General features: G+C 40.8%; 2 protein-coding genes across 4 annotated transcripts; one reads left to right on the forward strand and one right to left on the reverse strand.

The window, feature by feature from the left end:
• The first annotated feature begins 624 nt into the window (after window positions 1-624).
• Window positions 625-5,039, forward strand: LOC113012424 (fibrinogen-like protein 1-like protein). Its single transcript, XM_026152636.1, has 3 exons — window positions 625-1,728; window positions 1,931-2,087; window positions 3,656-5,039. The coding sequence occupies exons 2-3, from the start codon at window positions 1,943-1,945 to the stop codon at window positions 4,348-4,350; spliced, it is 840 nt and encodes a 279-aa protein (XP_026008421.1). The 5' UTR covers window positions 625-1,728; window positions 1,931-1,942; the 3' UTR covers window positions 4,351-5,039.
• A 73-nt stretch (window positions 5,040-5,112) lies between these two features.
• Window positions 5,113-23,884, reverse strand: chrm5a (cholinergic receptor, muscarinic 5a). 3 transcript variants are annotated; one of them, XM_026152634.1, is made up of 2 exons: window positions 23,860-23,884; window positions 5,113-7,341 (listed from the first exon to the last, which is right to left on the reverse strand). In XM_026152634.1, exon 2 carries the CDS (start codon window positions 7,263-7,265, stop codon window positions 5,688-5,690), a length of 1,578 nt encoding a protein of 525 aa, XP_026008419.1. In that variant the 5' UTR covers window positions 7,266-7,341; window positions 23,860-23,884; the 3' UTR covers window positions 5,113-5,687. The 3 variants fall into 3 exon arrangements, with proteins under 3 accessions (XP_026008419.1, XP_026008420.1, XP_026008417.1); XM_026152635.1 differs by lacking the exon at window positions 23,860-23,884 and adding an exon at window positions 19,356-19,380; XM_026152632.1 differs by lacking the exon at window positions 23,860-23,884 and adding an exon at window positions 15,702-16,660.
• Window positions 23,885-25,004: the final 1,120 nt, after the last annotated feature.

Genomic DNA, 25,004 nt, shown 5'->3' on the forward strand with positions numbered 1-25,004 from the left:
AGTTTGGCCTCATTGGCTCAGTGGGCATTATAACCTACAACTCTTGCACCAATTTTGAACATAACAATGAAGCTGAAAAAATGTAGTTGTTCACCAGCATCGCAATTCCATTACTTTTTATCCTGGCTTACCTTGGTGTGGTTTGCAAAGTGCTTCAGAAAGATGAGGAAATCTGTTTCTTGCACCCATCCTGATTTATTTCCACTACCAGTACTTCCTACTGGTACATCTCTGACACAGTGGTCTGCATAATGTATGTGTGGGAACACAAACAGTGGAGGAATTGTGTTGCCAATGGCATTAACCGCATATACAAATGCGACCAGTGAACCTCTCTCTGCTGATGTCGTTGCCCCAACTTGTTTAATATAAGTTAAAGTAATAGTGTGGTAACATCTGCATTATTGTTACAACTGACCCAGACTCCTATAGCCATGAACTAGCTAACATTACAGCCAACGGCTAAAACATTAGCACTAAAGACTTACACAGAATATATCCCCATAGACATACAAATAACATAATTTAAGTTTGATGAGTTTAACTGCAAAGCAGATAATGCTATTAGAAATTGAAATAAAGTAGAAAAACTTACTTTTTGGCATACAAATTACTTTTTTTCGTGTTAAATTGTTTGTGTTTGACAAAATGTGCTGATTTTTCACATGTGATAGCACAACTGAGTTGGGCATGTACAGGATTAATCACATCATTTGAAACTTAGCCCTGATTGGAGAAATTGGAAGTGTTACAACTGACCCACGTTACAACTATCCCCGGTCTCCCCTACTCTTGAACTAAACTGTCAGATTACAAGCAACACTCTTTGAAAAAGGTCAACTAACACTAAAGAACCAGATGTTTCTGGCTCTTTAGGGTTTATGCTTCTGAAATGGGTAAAATTTGAAGGCAAAAACAATCAGCAGAACTCACATGGGGAGGAAAGACTGATGGATGTTACATGACATAAAGAAATAAAAGAGATCAGAATTTAAAAAGAGGTCATTTAATCAATTCTATGTGTAAAATGCAATGAACATGCTTCAGTTCTGTGCAGCGTGCTAACTCAAAAATGAAACCGTACTCTGTGTACTACTCTAATACTTCTGGATATATACAAGTCCTATGGGGCAGTTTTTTTTTCTCATACATATCCCAGTGTCCAACAAATAACAAGGGTCTAAACTACTAATGATACAGGAGGTTACAGAATCACCAACGTTAAGTACTGTAGCAGAACACAACGCTTGTTAGATATAAATCAAGATAATAGGCTTGTGTTGAAGCAGAGGGCAAACACCAGTTGAGATCAGGGGCTTTCACACTCCAATTAACTCACAAAAACACTCAATAGGAGGAGGAGTGAAATGAGCAAAGGCTGAACCTTTAGAGTTCAGTCTCAGCTGGACTTTAAACCTCATTCACAGTTGAAGTGATTTAAGTAAGGCAGAGATATGTGTTTAAATGTGGGTTTTATCTCACTTTGCACAGATAAGTCGAGGACTGGTGTCTATCATTTTAAGGTGAACCTGAGGATAAAGTCCAACTCTAGCTAGGCACGGGCACTGCAATTCAGTCTCTCAATCCAAACTCAGCTGTCGGCCATTGTGTTTGTGTTTCTGCTGCTTGTCATTCGATCAGAGGAGACAAATACAGAGTGGGAGACGGTTCTGGTACAGACAACACATTTCTACACTGTGTTTCAGGACACAGGTGGCTCTACTTAATGTAAGCGCTTTGATTTTATATTTCTTCAGCACAGTTTTGTATTAGGAGGTGGCCGGGGAGAGGGAGGTCTGGGGTTGTCTGCTTAGGCTGCTGCCCCTGAGACCCGGCCTGGATACGCGGAGGAAAATAGATGGATGGATAGAGTTTTGTATTTGTTACATCAGCTCATATCACTAAAAAAATGCTGTTGGTTTGATCACAGAAAAAGTAAAGGATGAAGTATTTGAGATGCCTGTCGCCAGCAGTGGTTTTGCTGCTGCTTAGTGTGACTGGACTTGACATGGAGCATCTCCAAGCTGAAAACCTAAATCTCCTTTCACCAGATGAGCATAAATTGGTCCTGAACCGTGGAATGAGAGGTATTTATTTATGCAGGCTTTCACTTCCTGTTTGACTTTTCTTTCCTGTCTGTTTCAGTTGTGGATTTGGACAAAAGCTGAACATGATTTGGGAGAATTTTCAAAACACTAGTCTGGAAAATCATTTGATTTTTTTTAAACGCTGAATACATTCATATCTGTGATTATCTGTGAAGATTACTCTTGTGGATGTGAGTTTAATTCCAACCTCTAGATCCAAATCGCTTATTGACTCACTGATGATAAGCATTAGGTCCTCTGAGGTTATTTGTGCATTGTTAAAAGGCAATCTATTAGAAAACTTTTAGAAAAGCAATGTTTTATTGTGCTTACCTGGGAAACATTGAGAAATTATTTTGTACAGAAACATATTTTTTGAATGTGATCAGACAGACGGTCCTTTCACATTCAGAAATGTTGGACAGAATTGTTACCCTGTCCATGTAAAGCAGATCAGCAGACTTTATTCCAAGAGTGTGATTTGTAAGTAAAGGCCTCTCTCACATTGGTTAATATCAATGTTCTTAAGAAAATTATCAGGAGAACAGTGAACAAGAGCAGTGTGCATTGCAAGTGCTGCAAGCAGAAAGCCACGGCTCTCTCAAAGCAACATTTCTGCCTGTCTACAGCTTTCTGTTCACGTAAGGTTGTTGGTAATATTAGAAAGATTATCTTTGAAGAAAAGAAACATGACATCATAAAAATGTTTTCCAAGGCACAATTGAAGGAGTAGGATGGTTTGGACATGTTGTAGTCCATCTGGGCCATGTGTAAATTTATTTAAAGCTATTTATTGCTGCACAACAGCTGCACAATAAACCAGATTCCAAAAGTAGAAGATCTGATATTTTGTCCCTCAAATAAATAAAATGATCATTTTCATAAAGTACTGGATTTTTTATAGACTTTTAGCACTTGTGTTTAAATCTAATCATGCCTTGGGTGGAAAGTAATACAAGGTAAGCAAATTTTCAGACATCACTACAATTCCTGACCTGCATTGTTTGTACCAGACCGCAACTATTCACTGAACACCTGAGGGGTCCTTAAATTAGACATAACCAAATTGTGCATGGATTGGGTTTAAAGAAGTTGTTTGGCAATTTGAAAAACAGTTGGGGGGCGGTTCTGTTTCTCTAAGCTAGACGCTAATGTTAGCAAGCTAGTTAGCTTGGTGTAAAAACTGGGAAAAGCAAACAAAGCTTCTGCGTCTCCTTTTGAAGACTTCAAAACGAATGTGCAGCTGAAAAGCTCACCTACTAGCAGCTTGTAATTTGTTTAAGTTATTTAAATTTCACATTTCAATCACGATAATATTACAGAATTTAGAAAGCTACTCCACTGAGTCGAGGATCAGTACATAAACTTTGTGAAATAACTGTCATTTTCACACGTTAAACCTTTTTGTACTAAATGAAGACAAAACAAATATGTGGTAACTATCAAAAAAGCTGGTAATGGAGTAATAGACTCGATGTGTGATGTATATGATAAACCTGCCTAATTCTTAGCCATAAAGTAATTCTGATTGCCCTGATTGATATGACTGATGTTTAATTGCTCAACAGTGCTGCCCAGAGACTGCTATGAAATGCTGATGGCCTCTTCAGGCCGGGCCAGAGACGGAGTGTACCTGATCCAACCAGGGGACTCCCCCATTGTGGCCTACTGTGCCATGCAGGAGGGAGGCTGGACCGTGGTGCAGCACATTACTGTGAATAGCAGTGTGAATTTTGATTGCACTTGGGCTGAATATAAGAAAGGCTTTGGTTTTATCACTGGAGATCATTGGCTTGGGAATGACTACCTTCATCAGCTTACCCGTGGGCCTGCACGCTATAAACTAGGAATAAAACTTGTGGACCAAGATGCTGTCACAAAGATGGGAGAGTATGATCCATTCCTGGTGGAGGATGAAGCATCAGCTTATAGACTGAGACTGGGGTTGTTTGAGGGAACGACCGTAGACGCTCTGACGCTGGATACAGAGAACTATCTCCATGACAACCAGAAATTCACCACTAAAGACAGAGACAATGATAACTACTTCCAGAACTGTGCCAAACTGGAGTTTCAAGGGGTGCCGGGAGGAGGCTGGTGGTACGACGCCTGCGCCGGCGCCAATCTGAATCGCAGAAATGTCATCTACTGGCAAAAAGACTGCAACAAGGAGCGGCTGTGCAAGTATGCATGGATGATGGTGAGACCTTCTGACACAGTGAAACTGATTCAGAGTGGAGACTGCAAGAAGGATGAGCTATAAGGACGTCATTCCCAGGATTTGTGCCAGATTTGAGTTTTTGTCATTAAACACAACAATGGGTGATATCAGGGATTTTCTTGTAGTGACTACTGGACCTTCTATTGACCACATTTTATTCAAAAATGCATGGACATGATCACAAAATACTGAAAAGAAACAAAAACGCATCACAAACTTGAAATACAGTAAAAAGTCGCAGTACAGATTTAGCTCTAGCTTTGTTTCCATCACACACCAAGTCAGTATACTTGAAGCAAAGCATGTTTTTTAGTTTTGTTTTTTTCTTTCTGAAAATTGCAAGTGCAGACTCCTGGTTTATCACAGTTACCAAGAAGTGTTTCATGGCATTATAGCTTATGACAGATAATAAAAAAAAAATAGCCTGTGCAAGGCATCTTCCATTCAGTGGGTACACAAAGGAGCAGCGCACCAACATATTTTCCACAGTACATTACAAGTTTGCCAGAAATACAGTGATATTGATTTAGCCACAGTAAAACATACTGTAGTTCAATGCTTAATGAAAACGAAAATATCCTGAGAATAAAATGTAATAAAGAGAATTCATAAACAGTGTGAGCTGTTAAATCCTCCACAAAACTTCCAATGTAAACACTGACATTATTAACAAGTTAGTTATTCCCAATCGGTAAACTCAAGTGATCCATTAATGCCTTTTACGCATGATTCCTATAACCGTATTTTGCACTGGGATTTCGCACGACATGAAAATCATAGCAAGTGATGACAAAACAATGAAGCTGACTCTCTACACATTTATTCATTGGACAAATTACAGTGGCACACATTAAAAGGCTTTCATGAACATCAAGTAAGTGTCTTGACTTAACGAGCAAGAGTCCGACATCACGATGAAGCATATTAGCCCTTTTAAATAAAAACAACGACAGCCATTTGGAAATACACCTCATCAGTACAAGCACAATACTTTAAGAATTAAAGAGCTCTGTGTGTCTTGTGACATTTTGGGTATGAGTGCATCAGCTTGACTTTTTAGACTGGAGCAACTTCACGATGGTCTCCATATATCAAAGTGTGCTGCTGTGTAAATCAATGGCGTAAATGTGCTTCAACTTGGAGAAAAATACTGGTTTGTTTTGTATATTTTTGACCCTACATACAGTGTACAAAATATATAATATTCTTCCAGCAGCAATTACCATACACTATAGCAAACCTACTGATTAATGAGCAGCACTATAAGATGTACTAGGCTCTGGATATCTTTTGATATCACCTAATACGTATGCACAAGTTCATAAAGCCAAAGTTATTGGTGCAAACATGTGATTTACAGCCACTGTCTCACAACTTCTTCATGTCATTTTAGAGCTGACCACAGGGTTTTGTCCATACCAGTATAGTTTCTCTTCAATCCTTTTCTTTTTCCACTGGCAGAGTAAGAGCATGCGGAAGGTCTTTTGGAAGGTCTTGTTGCAAAGGGCGTAGCACATGGGATTGACGGTGCTGTTGACGTAGCACAGCCAGTAGCCCAGGTGCCAGAGGGAGACGGGGATGCATTGAGAGCAGAAGGTAGAAATCAGCACCATGATGTTATAAGGAGTCCATGTTAAGATGAAGGCCAGCAGGATGGCGCTGAGAGTTTGAGCTGCCTTTCTTTCCTTGATCAGCACCATCCTTTTTCTCTTGGTGATCTGGCTCTTCAGCGTTGTGTCTATGGGCTTGGACATGGTGGAGGTGGACGGAACGCTCATGGACTCGGCCGAGGAGAATGTTGGCGACGTGATTTTCGTGTCTCCGTTTCTGCTTTGGTGCTCCGTGTGACTTTCCTTGGTCACTGGTTTAAACTTGTAGGACACACACTTGCTGCTCTTCTGGGAGTTGCTTTTGGGTGGCGTCTGAAAGAAACTCTCTTCATCGTAGCTGCTGAGCTGCTCGCTCTCGCTGCATACTCCACTCTTGGTGGCTTTGCAAGCCTGGTTCCCAAAAGAGGTCTGGAAGCCTCCTGGAGACACTGGCCTGTCCTCGTCCTCAGAGGAGGCGTAGCTGTTAAAGGTGGTCAGCTGACCAGCTTTGGACCACTCATCGCTGGTGGTGGCCGCTGATTTGACCGCGTTGCTCCTGGTGGAGGAGGACCACGAGGCCTGGTTCCTGTCTTGTGATGCTGAACTTAGTTTACAGCTAAAACAAGATCTGATGATGGTTTTCTGAGGCTGAGCCACCCCAGACTCTGTAGAACAGTTAATCCCTTGAAGCTCTGCAAGATCTTTGGTCCTCTTTTCTGTCTCCTTGTAGATTCTGCAGTAGAGGATTGTCATGACAGATACAGGGACGTAAAAGGCTGCAATAGCTGTCCCAAAAGTAATTACAGGCTCAGAGAAAAACTGGATTTGGCATTGCCTCTCGGGTACAGTCCTCTTTCCAACAAAGTACTGCCAGCAGAGAATAGGCGGGGCCCACAGAACAAGTGACACTAGCCACGCTAAACCTATCATGATCCCAGCTCGTTTAGGAGTCCGTTTGGCCCTGTAAGTTAGAGGCCTGGTGATGGAGAAATATCTGTCAAAACTGATCACCAGCAGGTTCATGACTGAGGCATTGCTAGCTACGTAGTCCAATGCCAACCACAAGTCACAGGCGAGGTTTCCCAAGGCCCAGTAACCCATCAGTATGTAAGAGGTGTATAGATTCATGGAGAAAACACCTATGATGAGATCTGCAGCTGCCAGACTCAGCAGATAGTAATTGTTCACTGTCTTCAGCTGGCTGTTGACTTTAAAGGAGACCATTACTAGAACATTCCCCACAATGGTAATGAGGCTGACTATAGCCGAGACAGTTGCAATGGTGATCACCTCCCAGAGACTGTGGGTGACCAGGTGGATATCCATCGTGCTGGTATTTACTGTGGAGTTCATGTTTTCTCCTTCCATGGCCTTCTCCTGGTTATTGGCATCCAAGTATCGCAGGAGTCTTTAATACCAGGTTTGTCATTTCCACTAAGCCCTCCTGAAAAAAAGAAGAAAAGAAGCATTACTCTGTATGTCTGCCACTAGATGGCAGCAGTTCAGTGTACATGAACTAGTCAAACCTGGACTTAAATTCATGTTGGGGTGTTAATACTGAGGCTGATATGTTTGTGTCTGTGACAAAATGCAAAAAAGGACAAATGATTTTATCTTGTGTTAAAACTGAAATTCTGAAACAGACAAGTGATGATGGGGATTGTAGTTTTGTTATTCATTCAGCCATTGCAATTTTAGAGAGTGAATATTTTAGTAATCATCCTTCTCTGACAGATATTCACTGCATTTTGAGATTCTTGTTGAGAAACGAATTGTTCGCTCACATACAAATATGTTCTATTTGTAATAACAAGTTTCTTTTACATGTGTAAATAAAACAGTATTTTAAATATCCCTACTCGAAGCGCCTAATATATTTGCTTAAGTAAATAAGTACATTTATTTATAAAGCAATATCAATTTATATCCAACAGAATGGAGCAGACCTATCAAGTGATGATCTATTATTTTTGTGTACTTACTATGTTACACGTTTGCTGCTTGTGATTGGCCCGAGCCTACAAACAATTGTCAGATGCTTGGAAAGGTTGTTGGCGCTACTAGTCACATGCATTGTGTGTAGTCGACATGATTGTCAATTTAACATGTTTTTGGAGGGAGCGTTAATCTGCTGGAAGATGTTTAATTTATACATATATTATATATCATTTCACAGATCCAGTATAGGTAGTAATTGCCTGCATACACTTGAGACTTGCTGTCAGCTTATTTGCATGTATCAGTCTGTTGTCATTTTTAGGATGGACCGCATTTAATTAGCAAGTAGGCAAACCTGATGTTTGATCATTAGCTTGGTTTCTCCTGCTAATGCATTTTCTTGGATGTAGGGGGGAAAGTAGCATATGAATGCAGGGACAGTAAGTGACCACTACAGCTATTAATTCACAACTGATCACAGTGAAAAATCGCACATGCACATGGAAGCTCACAACATACAGGGTTCCTCCCTCTCAGGTTAGACCAGGTGAAAATGTTCTTCTGTGCTGGAAACTACAGTTAATAGCGAGTGTGAGGCTATCCACCCAAAGCCCGTAGGAAATGGCTATGGCTTGATGCCTCGTCTATCATGGAGTACAAACACATCTGTGCGGTCTTGCACTGACTTTGATCAGTTTGAAATCTACTGAAGCAAGATTAAATCCTGTGAAACTGAATATATTTGCATATACAACTGATACAGATTCATACCCATTCATGTAGACTATTTGTTTATATATAAATGCTACTTGGCTGTGAGGCACTAGTTTTTCTCTTGTTTCTACGAGTTAATAGGCTGTCGTTCCCTCTATCTTTCTAGAGCGGTCAGTCTTCCCTCAGGAAATGCTGCAGCCAACTGGGCACCACGGCACTGGTATTTTCATCCCTGCCACTTGGTCTGCTTAAAATTAGGAAATCGCCATGTTACAGCCCAGCATCTGTGTCCTGTGTACGACCTTCCAAACTCTAAAACTTTATGTTCAAATTCACACTTATTCTGTTCGACTGAAAATAATACAGCTACGGCATATGGTGAATCTACCATCGGGGAGGTGCAGATGCTCTGAGACTCTCAGTGCAGAGCAACAATGAACTCAGTGCAGATAACCTCCATGTGGGTAGCAGCAAATGCAGCCTCAGGCTGTCAGCCAGAGTACTGGCACACATGTAGGTACAGACAGCTTTACATATTACCCTCTCAGCCAGCCTGTTCCAAAACACAGGCACAGCTAGGACAGCAGTCAGTGTTGTGGAACTGGGTTTCAGACACGTATACAAGCATTTATGTTTTAGCTGACTAAGCCTGGACTAAAAGACTACTTTCATTTACTAAGTAAATAACCAAATGTAGATATCTAACAGTATCCCAAATGGTAACCTTAGTTTAGGCACAAAAAATTGTTTAAATCTTTGAATCTAAAGTCGTTAAACTCCAGTTTACTTAAAATGACTTTGTCAGAGTTATTTTGAGATTATTTTGTGATCCTGAAAATGCTGCTGGAGTCTGAGCTCGGGTAAAAGGAAACTTTCTCTTAACGTCACGCTCAGGTGGATAACTCCTCCAGAAAGAGATGTATCGCTGTCCGCAATGTAATTCTCTGGATATAATCACAACCTCACTTGAGAAATAACGTTCTTATTCACAGGCATTTCTTGGACAGTGCCAGGTAAGCAGGAGTGCCAGTGGTAGCCTGAGGCCCGCACAAATAACATTACAGTGACGGTGCGACAGTTGGAGTCCTCCGGCAGGACTTCAAATGTCCCTCATCTTGTTATAGAATAGCATTTCATATCACATTACTCGAATCCCTGCATCATTACCCTGCTTTGAATAAACTATTTACAAATTTCAAATATGGGCGGCATGCTGTGGTTGGCGCTGTCGCCTCAGAGCAAGAGGGTTCAAACCCACCGGCCAGCTGGGGCCCTTGTGTGTGGAGACTACATGCTCTCCCTGAGCTTGAGTGGGTTCTCTTCTAGTACTCTGGTTTCCTCCCGAAGTCCAAAGACATTACCCACTCCCATAACAAGCCTCAAGCTGAGAGAGTTTTTGCCATCACCATCTTAGTGTTTTTAATCTTGATGTGATGAGTGACCAGTGACTCCTGTGAAACTGAGGATTAACGACTTCAGTCACAAATCTTAATAATTCACATTTCTGACTCTTGTAATCAAAATCAACCTAAAGTTCTAGTGATTTCAACCTATGACTAGTAATTTAATCCATAAAGTCAACATGAAATTATTTATTGAGATTATAGAGCAAGGTGCCTCTTGGACTTCAATATAACCAGAAGTCTTTGGAAACCAGAGTGTTCCCCTGTGGGCCATTTAAAATAATGTAGGTTAATGGAATTTCTTTGTTGGCTTCCTTTTTTAGACCTTTTATAGCATCAATCAACTATCAGTAGCCAATATACTAAGACTGGAGACACTAACATGCTAAAATAAGACACTGAATTGACGATGGACTTTGCAGCTAGTGTGATCCCATCAAAAGATGGATCAATTTGTCAATGTTCATTACACAAACTAATGTCAGCCTCAGTTAACATCTTCCAGATAACATCATGTTAGTGTCAATGTAGCACGACAAAAGTAACATGTTGAATAGCATCACTGTCATTTGGAGTCCATATTCACTCCCTGTTGGTTTCTTTTTATGGTCTGCTAAACACAAAGTAATTCTGCTGCTCAAACTTCCAACACGTTCACAAGCTAGGTATTAACTAAGCCCCGTTCATAGACTGTAAAAACAGCACATATGTTGCCACCTTGATGCCATGCGTCATTTTGTAAAGTCCTGTTAAGTCTTTAAGTGCTTCCAATGTTGGCATCTTGGAGTTTTGAAGCCAGGTGTCAAACAGTCAGAGCTTTCCAATCACAAGGTAGGCCTGACCTAAAGTATACACTGTTTCATCATCTATTTTACTGTAAATGGAAGTGCTTTGGGAAAATCAATATTACAACTTGTCACGACACAAAAAGCTGGCAACTGAGACCACGAACTAATCAGACTTCTATATTCAGTCATGGTATCGGGCACCGACCCTTAATTCTAAGGGTTCACATATCAGGATATGATAAAAAATTATCTGGTTCTGAGCTGGTCTTAAAATTAGGCAAATATAACCTCAGATAAACAACAACATATGACATATTATACCATGTAATTATTTATTCAACAAAGACTAAAACGAAAAATGAAAAACGAACTATATCCCATGATTAAATAGCTTGTTGAATCACTTTTAGCCACAATAACTTGGAGTTTTTGTGTTCTGTGTGACTGTAACAGTCTCTCACATCATTGTGGAGGAATTTTGGCCATCTGTTCTATACAGCGATGCTTCATTTCATTGAGGCATTTGTTTATGCACAGTTCTCTGAAGGTCCTTGCTTAACTCTAGACTGTCTGGACTTTAACCATTGCAATATCTTGATTCTTTTGTTTTTCAGCCATTCTATTGGAGATTTGCTGGTTGTAGGTGGTCTCTCCTGACTCATTTTTGGCACGCTTTGGATGGCCTCTCACTTGTCTCTAAAATACTTTGGTATACACAGGTGTTCATAGTTAACTGCAAGGTACCCAGGTCCAGTCCCTGCAAAACAACACCAAATCATCACCCCTCAAACCCTCCGCCACTCGGACACTATGAGCTGATATGCTGTGTTTCATGTTCACCAAATGTGGCACTTTGCATTATGGCCAAACATCTCCACTGTTGGGGTCTTTGAGCCACATCACTTTGGGGTGGCAGTTATTCAGGAGGCAGAGCAGGTCCCCCAGGAATCAGACGTTTGGTCGTTCACTCCCTGACTGCTCAGTCCAGTCTGTAGGCAAAATATCCTTGAGCAAAATATTAACCCTAAGTTAGATGCATCCATAAGAGTGTGAATGTTAGAAAACACTTAAGCATAGAAAAAGGTGCCAGAAGTCTTAGTTTGTTCAGAAACAACTTTGCAAGTCATGCTAACTCATGCTGCCATGTTCTTTTTAGAGAAAAGAGGCTTTCTTTTGGCAAACCTTGTAAACAAGCCGTACTTCTTCAGACTTTTTCTAGTTGTACTGTCAGGAACTTTAACATTTAACATGCTAACTGAAGCCTGTAGGGTGTGAGATGTAGCCTTTGGGAGGTTTTTTGCAATTTCTCTGAGCATTGCACAGTCTGACCTTGGCGTGTGCTGTGACGTCCACTCGTGGAAAGTTGGCAACTGTCTTGATTGTTTTTCACTTGTGAATAATCTTTCTCTCTGTCGAATGACAGACTTCCAGTTGGTTCTAAATGACCTTATACTCATATCCAGACTGATGTTGTTGCTGACGTCTTTCCTTCTTGCAAATTCTGTTAACACATCTGACCAGCAAACTCTCTTCTTTTATAGAGGTGCTCACAATTTCTGATGATCAGTTAATCAAGTGTATTTAATAAGCAGTACCTGGCTGCTACTTACCCTCTTAACTCCTATGGAAACAGTAAGGCTGTACTGAGTTTTTCATAAGGTCTCTGTGCATTTTAGCTAAATTTCCTCTAAAAAGGTTAATCTAAGGTTGTATTTACCCAATTTTCATCCGCCAAGGGCCAGATGATTTTTATTATGTCCTGATCCGTGAAACCTTATGAGAGAAAGAGGGCGCACTTTTACCATGACTAACTGGAAGTCGTTTTGGGTACTTTTAGCTTCTTGCAGAAGAATGCGGGTTTAAGACGCTTCTCTCATTGCTTACTTTTTAATCCTGCAAACAATATCCAATCTATGGTCACATCTTCTATTTTGTTTCCCATTTCTTCCTGAAACAGCCGTGTGTTTTTGCCACAAATGATGGTAAGTGAGAGTATAAATGTTAAATTTACTAGTGGACACCCTAACGGTTGGTTGAAGCTATAAAGCTGAGCAGCGCTGCCCATAGCTAATAAATCTTTATTAATCACTATGAGAGGCACACACTCTTTCCACATAGTCATCTGATACATTTTTTATTACAATGGTCATAGGCTATTTAATGTGGCCTGGAAAATATTACCCTCTCTAAACATAACAGCTTTGGCAGTCTTGCGTGAACATGTTTGCTGGCGTAGCACAGATGAGCCCAGATAAGTCAGGTACACTCTCAAAACGCACAGGCGTGGACTATTTCTTAGCTGTCTTTGGTTTTTCTGTTAGTTTTTCCAATTTTGTGATGCAAGCAATCTGATTACTCTTTTTCAGAAAAGAATGAATTAATGATGATAGGTGCACAGAGATATTTCTGACTCACTGATGACTGATGTGTTCTAGGCTTACAGGCACACACACAAAGAATAGACTTGTTCTGCTGCTTGACCTCAAGTGGTAGAACAAGTCAAGCCCGCTAATAGCTTCTAAATCGAAGCAGGAAGCATTTTAATGGTACACTCAGAACTCAGACTGTGGAGTAAACATGGCCTCTGCCTCACTATAAATAGTGAATATCGTCTGTTGTGTCCTGTTTTTGGAGCTTTTTATGGATGAAGCTTGTTATCAAATGTGACGTACACTGGGGAGTAGGCAAGTTTTGTGACCCCGTGACACAGGGGAGGTTTGAAAAATGTTTGATTTGAACTTACAAAAAGCTTTTAAATTATGGTTTTAAACAAGAGGAGAAAAGAGTGCATCAGCTCCAAACAGTGGTGCAAAGAAATCGTGTTGCTCTTGCCAAGGAAACTGAGTCTCCCTTATTAATTATACATACTAAGGCTATCAGACCATTCTCTCAAATATTGTGTTGGTATGCATAAGTAATGGTCATTGATCCAGTGATTAACAGTGTGAGTCCGCACAGGTAGCACAAATCTGGTCGAAGGCTGGCTTCCTGCAGGTCCTCTGGCACCTCGCCATCAGGGCTCCTGTGCAGCAGCCTCATACACTGCCCCCACCGAGCCTCCTAGTCACAGGTAACCTTTCTTTACATTGTCCTTTGGTGGAAACACAAATGCACAGCACAGCGAAAAGCACAAACTCAAATAGCGCGTGTGTGGCATTAGTAAAAGGGAAAGGACATGAGAGTGATCATCAGAAGGAAGAGAAAGCAACACAGAGACAAGTCAAGGGAAAGCAAACAGAGGCAACCATACTGTAGGGCATGCATCTGCATGATGGGCGATGTGCAAATCAGCCCAGAGCTGATGGTTTGCAGTCAGCTCACTGGACTATTGCTAAGAGCTCTCGATTCTGGAAGAGGAGGGTGGCTCTACGATATTGCTTGAATCACGTTTGTGCCACTGACGGGGAAAGAACAAATAAAAATATTCACATTAAGAACTGCTGCCAAGCACAGATATTTAAGCATTAGCGGTAAAAGGATGATTGTGTAGGATAAAATCAGCTAAAGGAAAAGATCAAAATACGAGTTTTGCTGCTTAACAGTTTTGTTTTTCAAACCAGCACAAGTTAAATTACAGCTTTCCTCCCGTGAGAAATGAGGACCACGATCGTTAGGCGAATATTGTGATGTGCATAGATTTGGCAGCTACTGGAGGGAATAAAACAATAACAGTGAGTACTGTTTTATGAGTGACTACAACATTTCATTAAGACCCCATCATTTGGATAATGATCTGGCTCATTTGAATTCTTGTGTGAAGAATTTGCTAAATATCGTTTGTGCCTCTGGGTTTTCTGATGTTTGTTCCCAACTCGCCCCATTTCCTCTGCGCTGATATTACTTTTGTCTGCACAACAAAAGATATTGGAAGAACCAAGCAGCTGAGGGAGGAACACATGTGAGACTGCACACCATTACATGGATGATGGCAGGTTTCTTTATGGTACATCTGAGCATGAAAACTCCCAAGTTGAAAACGTGAAATGTTTCACCATAAAATCCTAATTTTACTAATATAAGAGTGGATGTTTCTGGTGGTAAAACAGACTACTCGTCCATAACATTGCCATTACTGTTCCATGGTAACTGCTTCCAGGATTTTTCTCAAGAGCACGAGCACCTCTCAACGTTTGTTGTAACACCTCACAAGGTCTGTGGGGACAGGAAGGACTCGTTAAAATCACGCTTCACTGCTTAATCCTTCTCTGTTTTGTCATTTCCAGTTAATCAGAGAGGGGAAGGGAAGAAAAGAGCTTTAGCTTTTGAAGGAAAAGATCGATTGGCTTTGTGGAAGTGAATCAAAATGCCTTTTTTTCTTTCTTTGCTTGTTTAATTCAACTAAAGAAGATGAATTAAACATTTTAGAAGTGTGCAGAAGAAAATCAAATATATGCGCTATTATCAGATGTTTTAAGACGAGGCTAGAGACGGTGATTGGAGGGCTGGAGAGGAGATGGTGTGGGGTAGAAATATGATTGTGCAATAAAACAGCACAACTACAGACAGATTAAGCGTCTACATAAAAATGTGTGTAGGTTATCAAAGCATTCAGGAATCTAAAATTAAAACTCCAAAGCAATTAAGGAGAAAATAATTAAGATATGTGAAGAGTCAAGGCTTTATTGACTTAGCAATAATTAGGAGCAGCAACTTTTTTAAAACAACTGACATATGGCTAATAGATGCACATATAATGTAGTGTATGGTGCTTTTCTGGACAGCATGTCTGCCTGAAGAATAAATGTACACATCTTTTTGGGAGCTCTGCTGCATTCATTAAGGTAAAAGGCTACATTAAAAAAACATGCCGAGACCTCTCAGACATGCACTTGTGCACACATGATGCTATTTCCTCTTGAATCCAGGTCATGCCTTTGTGCATTAATCAGAAAGGGCATGATTCTCAGGAGACTGTGAAACAAACCACTGATGTAAAGGGGGGGAAAAAGAGGAATACTCACAGTTGACTTTCATCAGATCTCACAGTCTTCTGTTTAAGGGAAGACCGTGTCTCCTGGTGAGAGCAAAGTTCATTTTTAATCCCTTTGTTTTGCTTGGGAAGTCTTTCTCCTCAAGTATGGTGCTGAGGAACAGGCTCACAACACAGTTGGAGAGAGGATTGTGGTGGATGAGAAATCCTGCTGACTTGACCCTTGCGTGCCGGAGGGGTCTTGGGGAAAAGTGTGAACGCAGAGGCTCAGGAGAAAGCTGACGGAGAGTGGGAGGAGGAGGGTGGGTACCGGAAGATTTCGGTCATCCCTGCTCAAGAGGCGCAGCGTACGGCATCACATTATTCTCAGCTGTCCAAAGCGGTCTGGTCTGTCCAGATGAGACAAGTATCCTTAAAGTTGCAAGGGATCCTTCCTCTGGCATTAATAAATTAAATAAGAATCTAAGCCAGAGCCAAAGAATAAAAGCAGGAGAGAAGTTTCCCTGCTTGTCTGAGCTGAGTGGAAACGGTGCTGCCTCTCAGTCAAGTTGAAGCAGAATGTCACTGAGAGCCAGTCTGATGCCTGAGCCAAGTCACTGCCATTGCCACACTGCTGCTGCTGCTGCTGCTGTTGGAACTACACAGACACAGATGTAGCTGACGCTAGCAAACTGGGAGGAGAAATTCCCATAGGGCTGGATGGTTCATCACGTTTCGGGACAGTGAGCATGCAGCTTAGCCCACAAAGTGTGAGAAGAAGAAAAGAAAAGGGGGGGAGGAGGTTGCCGGGTGGATTGAAGGGGTCCGTTTTGGAAGGTGTGGGTGTGGGAGGGAGAGCACGAGAGGGAGTGCGTGTGTGGAGGTGGCGGCGAGGGTGGTGTTTAGTCAGACCAATTGAACCAAACGTTGTTACTGTGTGGCTACATGTGTCACACGAACCATTAATTACCTCCAATGGCATGTCCTTTGTCTGTGTTTTACAGAAGTGCAATAAGAGAAAGTGACCCTGGTTATCGCTGCTCCCGGCTCTCTCACTGTTTGAACAGCACTGAGGCTGAAGCAGTGTGGCTATCAGCAAACTCATCTGCAGAACATAAAACACCACTGCTGCCTTTGTGCTCACTTGGGAGAGTACTGCCATGGCTGGGCCAGATAAGCAGACTACTAAAGTGACAGATGTTTTTTTTTTGTTTTTTTTACCAGCACCCTTGTGTGTGAGATTGTGTCTATGCGTGTGTGGCTATTAGGGAATTATTTGCTTGGGATTAGCAAACTGGTGGATGGGTGTACAGTCGAGATGCTTTAATCCGGATAAAGGGTGCCTATCAGTCCCATGAGCTCCAATCAGATCACCAGAGAGATACACCAATAAAATCAAGTTGCTGCCAATGTGTTACTTTGAACAGTAGAAAATAGCACATTTTTTCCTTATCTAGTTCATCTGTAATTTGCATATTGATTAGCTTGCAGGAGAAAATTGACTCACCTTGCGAGTCAGCACCCTGCTTGGAAACATGCAGATGAGGACAAAATTACTATTAGAAATGTAAAGTTTCTGTCAAAAATTTCCTTTACTTTTTTTAATATATATATATATATATATATATATATATATATATATATATATATATATATATATATATATATATATATATATATATATATATATATATATATATATATATATATATAAACTTCAGCAATGGTTCCAGTCATTACTTGAGCTGGGACTCCACTTCTGCAGAAGCATTTTAAAGACAAGTTGAACAAAGAGTGACTGAAAGCACATCCTTTGGTCATGAGATGAAACTAGAGCTGTTTCCCCACAGTGAGACATGGCGGTGGGTGTATCATGCTGTGGGATGCTTCAGTGAGTTAGGTACAGGGAATCTCGTAAAGCTGGAAGGGAAAAGAATTAGTGAAGATGTTAAAAGAAGAACTTCAAGCAGTCAGCAGCAAAACTGGGCGTTGTTCATCGTTTTGTCTTTCAACACAACTATGACCTAAAACATACGTCGCTGAGGATGAAGAATAAGCTTCAGGAAACCAAAGTGAACACTGGTCTTATTGACGGTAGCGAAGCAAATCTGTGGGGTGACCGAGGAGGAACAGCCTGAGATTGTTCAGGAGACATTTATGGAAACTACAATAAATGACTGCAAGCTGTTGTCCAGCTAAAAGGAGAAAAAACTGACTTTTTGCATTTTGACCCTGTGAAATTTTTGTTTCTGTTTGCAGACTACTGTAACATAATGTCAGTATTCAAAATAAAAACTGTGTTAAAAAATTCCTTGCTTTGTTTAACAGGACTTGGGAAATGCTTTTTTTTTTAATGAAATTTTCACGGCTAATAATCCATGGCTGCTGGAAGACTACATGTTTGGAGCAAGAGTCGCAAGTTCCATTCCCACCCTGTATCCAGTAAGGGTCCTGGCTAGACCCCCACCATGCTAAAACCAGGCCCTGGAATGGCGTGGATACGTCTGCAGCCTGTCCACAGTTTGGACACAAGCATTTCATTACATGTTGTACTCTGCATGACTGTGTGTGTGGCAAATAAAGATTGTACTTGTTGTTGAATTCTGTCATAATCTGTACATGTAGCTGATTCATACATGATCGATTAAAAAAGAAAGAAAGGAAAATGATTTCACTATCACGCGCTGTTTTTTTTCTCCTTCTTCTTCTTTTTTTTCTTCTTTAACATTTCAAGCTTCTTAAATCTTATTAACTGTAACAAAATAGTTGGCACAGCAGGCACCTAACAGAAAGCTCGGGAACAAGCAGTCTGAATACATCGGCTCATACTAATTTATTTACAAACTGGAATAATACAAGTAATACAAACTGAGTGAATCTTTGATTTTCACCATGTCTGTATATCAGCTAATAGAAAGTCCCTCACAGGAAACAAAATCCATAATCAGGAATATGGAAGTAATAAATAAAGCAAAGGCGAAAACTGAAAATTAATTACCCAGCTATGAAATGATTAGACTTCTGCGTTGCAGAGAATAGGGCCGCTCTTCCCCCTGTGGAGCAATACAGGCTGGCGAGTGGATAATATACAGATGACACTCACTCCTGCACTTCATATTGACATTTATTATAATGCAGCTCTCACACTGAGATGATTTTACTCCCAGATCAGAGCTAGATGCGAGTGGCGTGACTGATGTGCTTTGTGAAAATCCCACCACGTCCCTTCTAAAAAAGCACGGCATACACCCACCCCACCCACCGCTACACCTTCCGCCCTGCTTGACAGTCTAATCTAATGTGATTTCCAGGCAGCAGGACAAAGGACAGACGCCTTGCTCATCATTACCACAGAATCGCTGACCTGCACAAAGTTTACAGTGCAGCCATCATTTTTACGTGACAAATCCACACACTGACATGCACACAGAAAAGTGCAAATTTGCATACATGTGCATCATTGCCTTACCGGTGGTTAGAAATGTCTAACTTTTGAATTATATCCACTTTAAAATGTGACCTTTTGCCTTTAAAGCTAAAATATGATGACTTTCCAGCGCACCTCAGCGAGCTGCAGTGGATATCTTTTTGATTTGGACTCGCCTCAACCCTCTCAGCAAAATCACATTCCTCCCTATTGATATCTCATGAAAGCAGATGTCAGGAAAGCAGGGAAACCTCGCTAGCATCCAGGCATCATCCTCACCGTTCGTCTGCATCCTAAAGGCACGAGCGTTTTTCCACAGGTCATGGTCTGGTCCCTGCCTGCCTGCGAGAGAGACAAGATGGGGGAGGACATCAACGCAGCGAGAGATGGATTGCATCTGTCCACAGTCCACGGGGGCTTGCTTATCTCCTGACCCAATTGTGCACCCATATGCTGGCAAAAAAGATCAGCCTCTACTTTGTGCAGCTCTAATATCTCTTCCGTCTCTCTGTCTATCCTCAAGCTTATTATTGAAGTGTTTTAGGAGTTAAGGACTGATCCATTACTGCCCTCATCCCCTCTTTTTTTATTATTATTATTTTTTAGCCAAATCACATTAGCTTCTATCAATATAAACAATAAAGACGCAGCGATTAATAGCTCACTTTGGAGACCTCTTTAATCTAGCTGATCTCTGACATGCGTGGCCCTCCACTCTGGCTGAAAGAATCGACTCCTCTGATGTCCCGGCTTAGATGTGCAACAAATGTTTATCTGCTTGTCAGGCCTTTCTTTTCTCCCTACATCCCCAAGCAACAACTCCTTTTTGACAAAATGATTTGCCAATAACTTGCACTGTTTGAGCGGATTTACAGGTCGCCCTGCTGCGGCACTCTCCTTTATCCCCTAGTAAAAAAGCGAAAAGAGAAGAAAAAGGCTGTCCTTTTTGGTGCTCTTAAGATGATAAGATACACAGAGCTTTTAATTTTCCAAGCGAATGACTGCACACATACAACGTTTAAAGACATATTAGAAATTTTCCACCATTTCATCAGAGCTCTGGATCATTTCATGTTAAAACTAGGCTCTAAATTAAGTGTCTGTCAAGGGCTTGGCTTTCCTCAATCAGCCGGAGCTGGGTGGCACATGAGCTCTCCCTCATTCCACTGCAACTTTAATGTTGCCTTGACAGAGGAGATTAGGTGGTAGGCAGCTCTGATTGAGCTCTTCTTGCAGACCTGTGGTTTCTACTCCTTTAAGGACATCCAACACCGACTCTTCAGACACTCCTGCGTCAACAACAATGACCTTGTCTGGATGAGACCGGGTCCAACCTGCGCAGGTGTGAGTGTTTGTCATGCAAAGAGAAAGCCAACCGGATAAAGGTTTATCCCACAGCCCCACAAAGTACAGGATAATTATATTATAATTATATTAATTAAGAAGCCAAATATATACCGCGCACTTTCACTTCGAAGCAGCATTAATTGAGGCTCACTGGAATGCTCATAACACACAGATAGCATTTGCATTTTTATGTTTACGTTACATGTAAACAACTTATTTTTTTGTTTATTTATTTTGCAAAAGCATGCATGACTAATAGCAGTAGTTAATGGCTTTTTACTGTCAAGCGACAGTGCACTACCATTAGAATATAGCATTTCAAATGTGAGGCTGTCTGTAACACCATACAAGTGAGCAGTCAAACAGAGCCGTCCTGTCAAACTTTCTCCACTAAAATTACAGTTACTCGCATTTTTTTCATAGCACCAAAGCACAACTTTAGACTCAGATGTTACGACATTGTTATCACTGAACACTAGCACAATATGTGTAAGTTTAGCGTGCTTCTTAAACCTTTTCTCACACATCTCCTGCACACGTGAACGCTTGTAGAAATGATCCTAAGAGTCAGAATGTGCAAATTTCCAAGGCGTCTCCCTTGCGCCCATGTGTTGGTGTGCAGGTAAGTGCACGTACTACACGATGTGAATCTCCTGTTTCACCACAACCCAAAAGTATTCTGTTGGACTGAGATCTGGTGACTCATTGATGTGTTCAAGAAAGCAGTTTGAAATGATCTGAGCTTTGTGACATGATGGGTACACTGCGGTCATGCGGACATGGTCAGCCACAATGCTCAGTGTTTAAATGATACGCAGCTGGTACAAAAGGGGCAAAAACTGTACAGAGAAAATATCCTCAGCACCACCAGCCTGATATGTTGATACGAGGAGGGACGGATACAAGTTTTCATGTTGTTTACACCAAATTCTGACCCTACCGTCCGAATGCTGCGGAAGAAATTGAAACTCATCGCCTTTCTTCACCACTGTGATGCTCGTTTTACTTGTGCAGTATCTGAATCCCGTCTTCATGCCTTTATGCACTGAGATGCTGCCATGTGAATGGCTGAACACATGCATGCTTTGTGGTGCGTGTATATAGATAGTGGCTTTATTGAATTCTTTCCTACATCTGTCTGTCGCTATATGCAACTAAAGCATGAAGGTGGAGCTTACCATAAAGAGTCAAACTTTGTACCTGCGACACAAATCGATATCTTGTTTATTTGAGCCATAGAAAAATAATAATAATAATATATTATATAGTTATAAACATTACACTTTGTGTTGTCATATGATGATGGATTATTTCTTGATAAGGCACAATGACGTCCTGTAGCTTTGTTGCCTTATTAATTATTAATTAGTGATGTGAGTTTTCTGTGACAGTGAAGCATTTTTCATGTTGGCTGTAAAATGTATTTCTTATTGCACAGTACTGTCTATCACCAGAATAAATACGCTAAACTTTGCACTTGGCATTTGTTTCGAAATAGCTGAAATGAACTTCAAAGCGTAAACAGTACGTGGATGACTGCACAGAATTTATTCGTATGGCGTAAAATATCTGGATTTGAACTAAAGTTAGGAGCGAATGTGCCTGATAAACACACAGCCCTACAAAATGAAAAGGAGAATAACAAGTAAGCACAGCTGGATTCGACTTTTTCCCCCTTTTTCACACCGCTGGCTCACTGACTCGACATTGTCCTTGTTTGTGCAGGTGTGTGAATTATGTATGTGCTCATGTGCATACTGAAGCAGATGCTGCTGGGCACATACTGTGTACAAGATGTCCAGACTCGCTATCAGTCACGGTCCGTTTAAATTATGGGCCAAAAATGGGTGTCAAGGCTTCAAATATGCTAGGTCGATGTCACAGAGACTCGTCTGAGAACACCTTTTCAACACAGTTAGCCTCGGTTTAACCCCAAAGTAAAAAACAAGAGAACGTGAAAAAAAAAAGAATGAAAAACGATAAATATCAGATGTGTTTTGCTCTGCCTCTGCTTGCCTCCCTTGGCGCTGCCCTGCTCTCATGTGGGGTTGGCCTTGCAGGGCTGTCTGTGTCTTTTTAATTACTGTAATTCAGGGCCGCCCGCTGAATGCCTCCATCTGCCTCTAGCCGAGGTAAGAGATGTAAAAATCCCGAAAAAGGGAAAGCACATCATAACAGCAGCAAAATAGAACCATCACGCCAGTAACTATCCTCTATGGATGAGGAGATGTCCAGAACAAAGCACTACTGCAATAAATCTTCTTTCTTAAGCTGATACTTGGAGTCTTTTTATTCTTCAGGGAGTCTTTATACTCACAGTTCATCAGTACTATCACCCCTGGTGAGATGAGTTCTTGCATTCAGCCACAGAGCGTCCTTCTAATGTGCTTTCCATGCAACGTTAACCATAACAGAAGCCCTGAATTCTTATGCAGTGTCCTGAGGTATAGTATAGTTCAGGGAAACACGCCTTGTTGGACGATTACACTATGTGTGAATGTGGAAACTCAGAAGCCAGAGGTTCTGATGAGAAATGAAGGCTTTCTACTGCAAGGGAAAGTTTGCATGCGAGCATTCACTCTGCTTGGTCACTGATGGAAAAAGAATTACACAGAGGTTAAAAAAAGAGTAGATATTTACTGTAACATAAGAAATCTATATCTGTTCAATAATGGTCACTATCTTCTTGAACTGATCTTACATTTTCTCACATTCGTAGAAACTAGTCTGTGTGGCTGTCTCGCACCTTCTAAATTTTATCTCTTATCTAATTTCAAGTATCTCTTCGTTTTGTGGTTTATGTGACTTGGCCATCGCAACAACTCTATTTCCCTTGGGTTTAATAATATCCTTTGTCTGTATCTACTAAAGAAGTCATTTGACATTTCAGAAAAATATTCTTATTTGCTTTCTTGACAGGAGGGACTTAAAATGTGTTGTAGCTATAGCCATCAGTTCATTTAGCTTAACTTAACATAAAGCTCTGAAAGTAGGAGGGAACCTGTTAAAACTCAGTCGAGCAAGTCGTCTGTCACTCTCATACCAGTCTGTGATTGAATGGGGTCAATTTGGCAATTACATGTAATCTGTTTCTGATAATAAGGAATAACTATGATAAGCTGTTGAAAATCACATATCTGTTTCTGTCTACACAGATAGAAATTCACACAGAAAATCTATTTAAGAAAAACGCTGCAAAAGCACACAAAACACAATGGAAATAGGAAAAACGACAATGGATATAGGAATTAACACAAGGGAAGTGTTTCTGGGGAGACAATAACCCGACGGACCAGTTACAGAAACCAAAATATGCTAAGAATTGCGCTGGGAGACACTTAAAAGAAGTGGAGGATCTATTGGTTTTGTGAGGAAAGAAAAGATGAGAGGGAAACGTGTTAGCCTAACTATGAGCCTCGTGATAAAACACACCTACCATGTTTTGGCTTCCTGCAACTGATCCGTCGGATTATTGTCTCCCCAGAAACACTTCCCTTGTGTTTTTCCTATTTCCGTTGTCGTGTTTCCTATTTCCATTGTATTTTGTGTGCTTTTGCAGCGTTTTTCTTATTGCTGGTGTTTTCTTAAGTTGCAGTCCATTTGGCCTCTCAGGGCCACCGTACATTTAACTATTTGCACTAAGTCTTCCTGTTCTGTAAGAATATAATATAGGAGTCACTGAGAAAGAGTCAGTCTGATAAATTAGACAGCAATTATTTGCAGACCTCCAAAATCTCAGAGAATGAACGCAGTCAGCCTGTCAGACTGCAACTGTTTGTAGACAAGTTTGCTTTCTGTCTTGAATGTACAACAGTCATAAGCTCTGCACAGCAAAATCTCCAGTGTTAAATTAACACTTTTGACAGTGTCATATGTTTAAAAGTAACCTAGTCAGTTTTGCAGATTAACAAAGACTAACACTGAGCAGTGCTGATTTTCTAACACTGGAATATTTCTAACATTTTGAGTTATTTTCCAGTGTTAGAAAATCAGCACTGCTCAGTGTTAGTCTTTGTTAATCTTCAAAATGAATTAGGTTACTTTTAAACATATAACACTGTCAAAAGTGTTAATTTAACACTCAACAGTGTTGTATTTAACACTCAGAGGTGTGGACCCATATAGACACTCTCCAGTGTTAATTTAACACTGGAGGTTTTGCTGTGTGGGGAACTATTTAGTCCACAACTTGAAAAAAAAAACAATCCAATACAATCACCATAACTCACCAAGTTTTTTGTTGTTGTTGTAGATGTAAGGACTGAGGTTGCTGCACTAATTTAACCTCCTAGGACCTGCGTCCACATATGTGGACATCACATTTTGGGTTATTTAGACTAAAATACTCAATTTTGCTCTACAAGGGCCTGATATCCACTTACGAGGACATTATACTACCACTGTTCTTTCAAAATTTTAAACGAATATCCTCATATGTGGCTCTCATTTTTCTTAGAAACAAAAATAAGGCTAAAAAAAACCTGGTAATTCTTTTTTGTTACATTCATCAGGTCCCAATGTGACCAAATATCAAAGAGAAATTAAAAATGCACGCCGTGGAAGAGTTCAGGTCTTAGGAAG

Source organism: Astatotilapia calliptera, chromosome 19 (assembly GCF_900246225.1).
Source record: "Astatotilapia calliptera chromosome 19, fAstCal1.2, whole genome shotgun sequence".
Lineage (NCBI taxonomy): Eukaryota > Metazoa > Chordata > Actinopteri > Cichliformes > Cichlidae > Astatotilapia > Astatotilapia calliptera.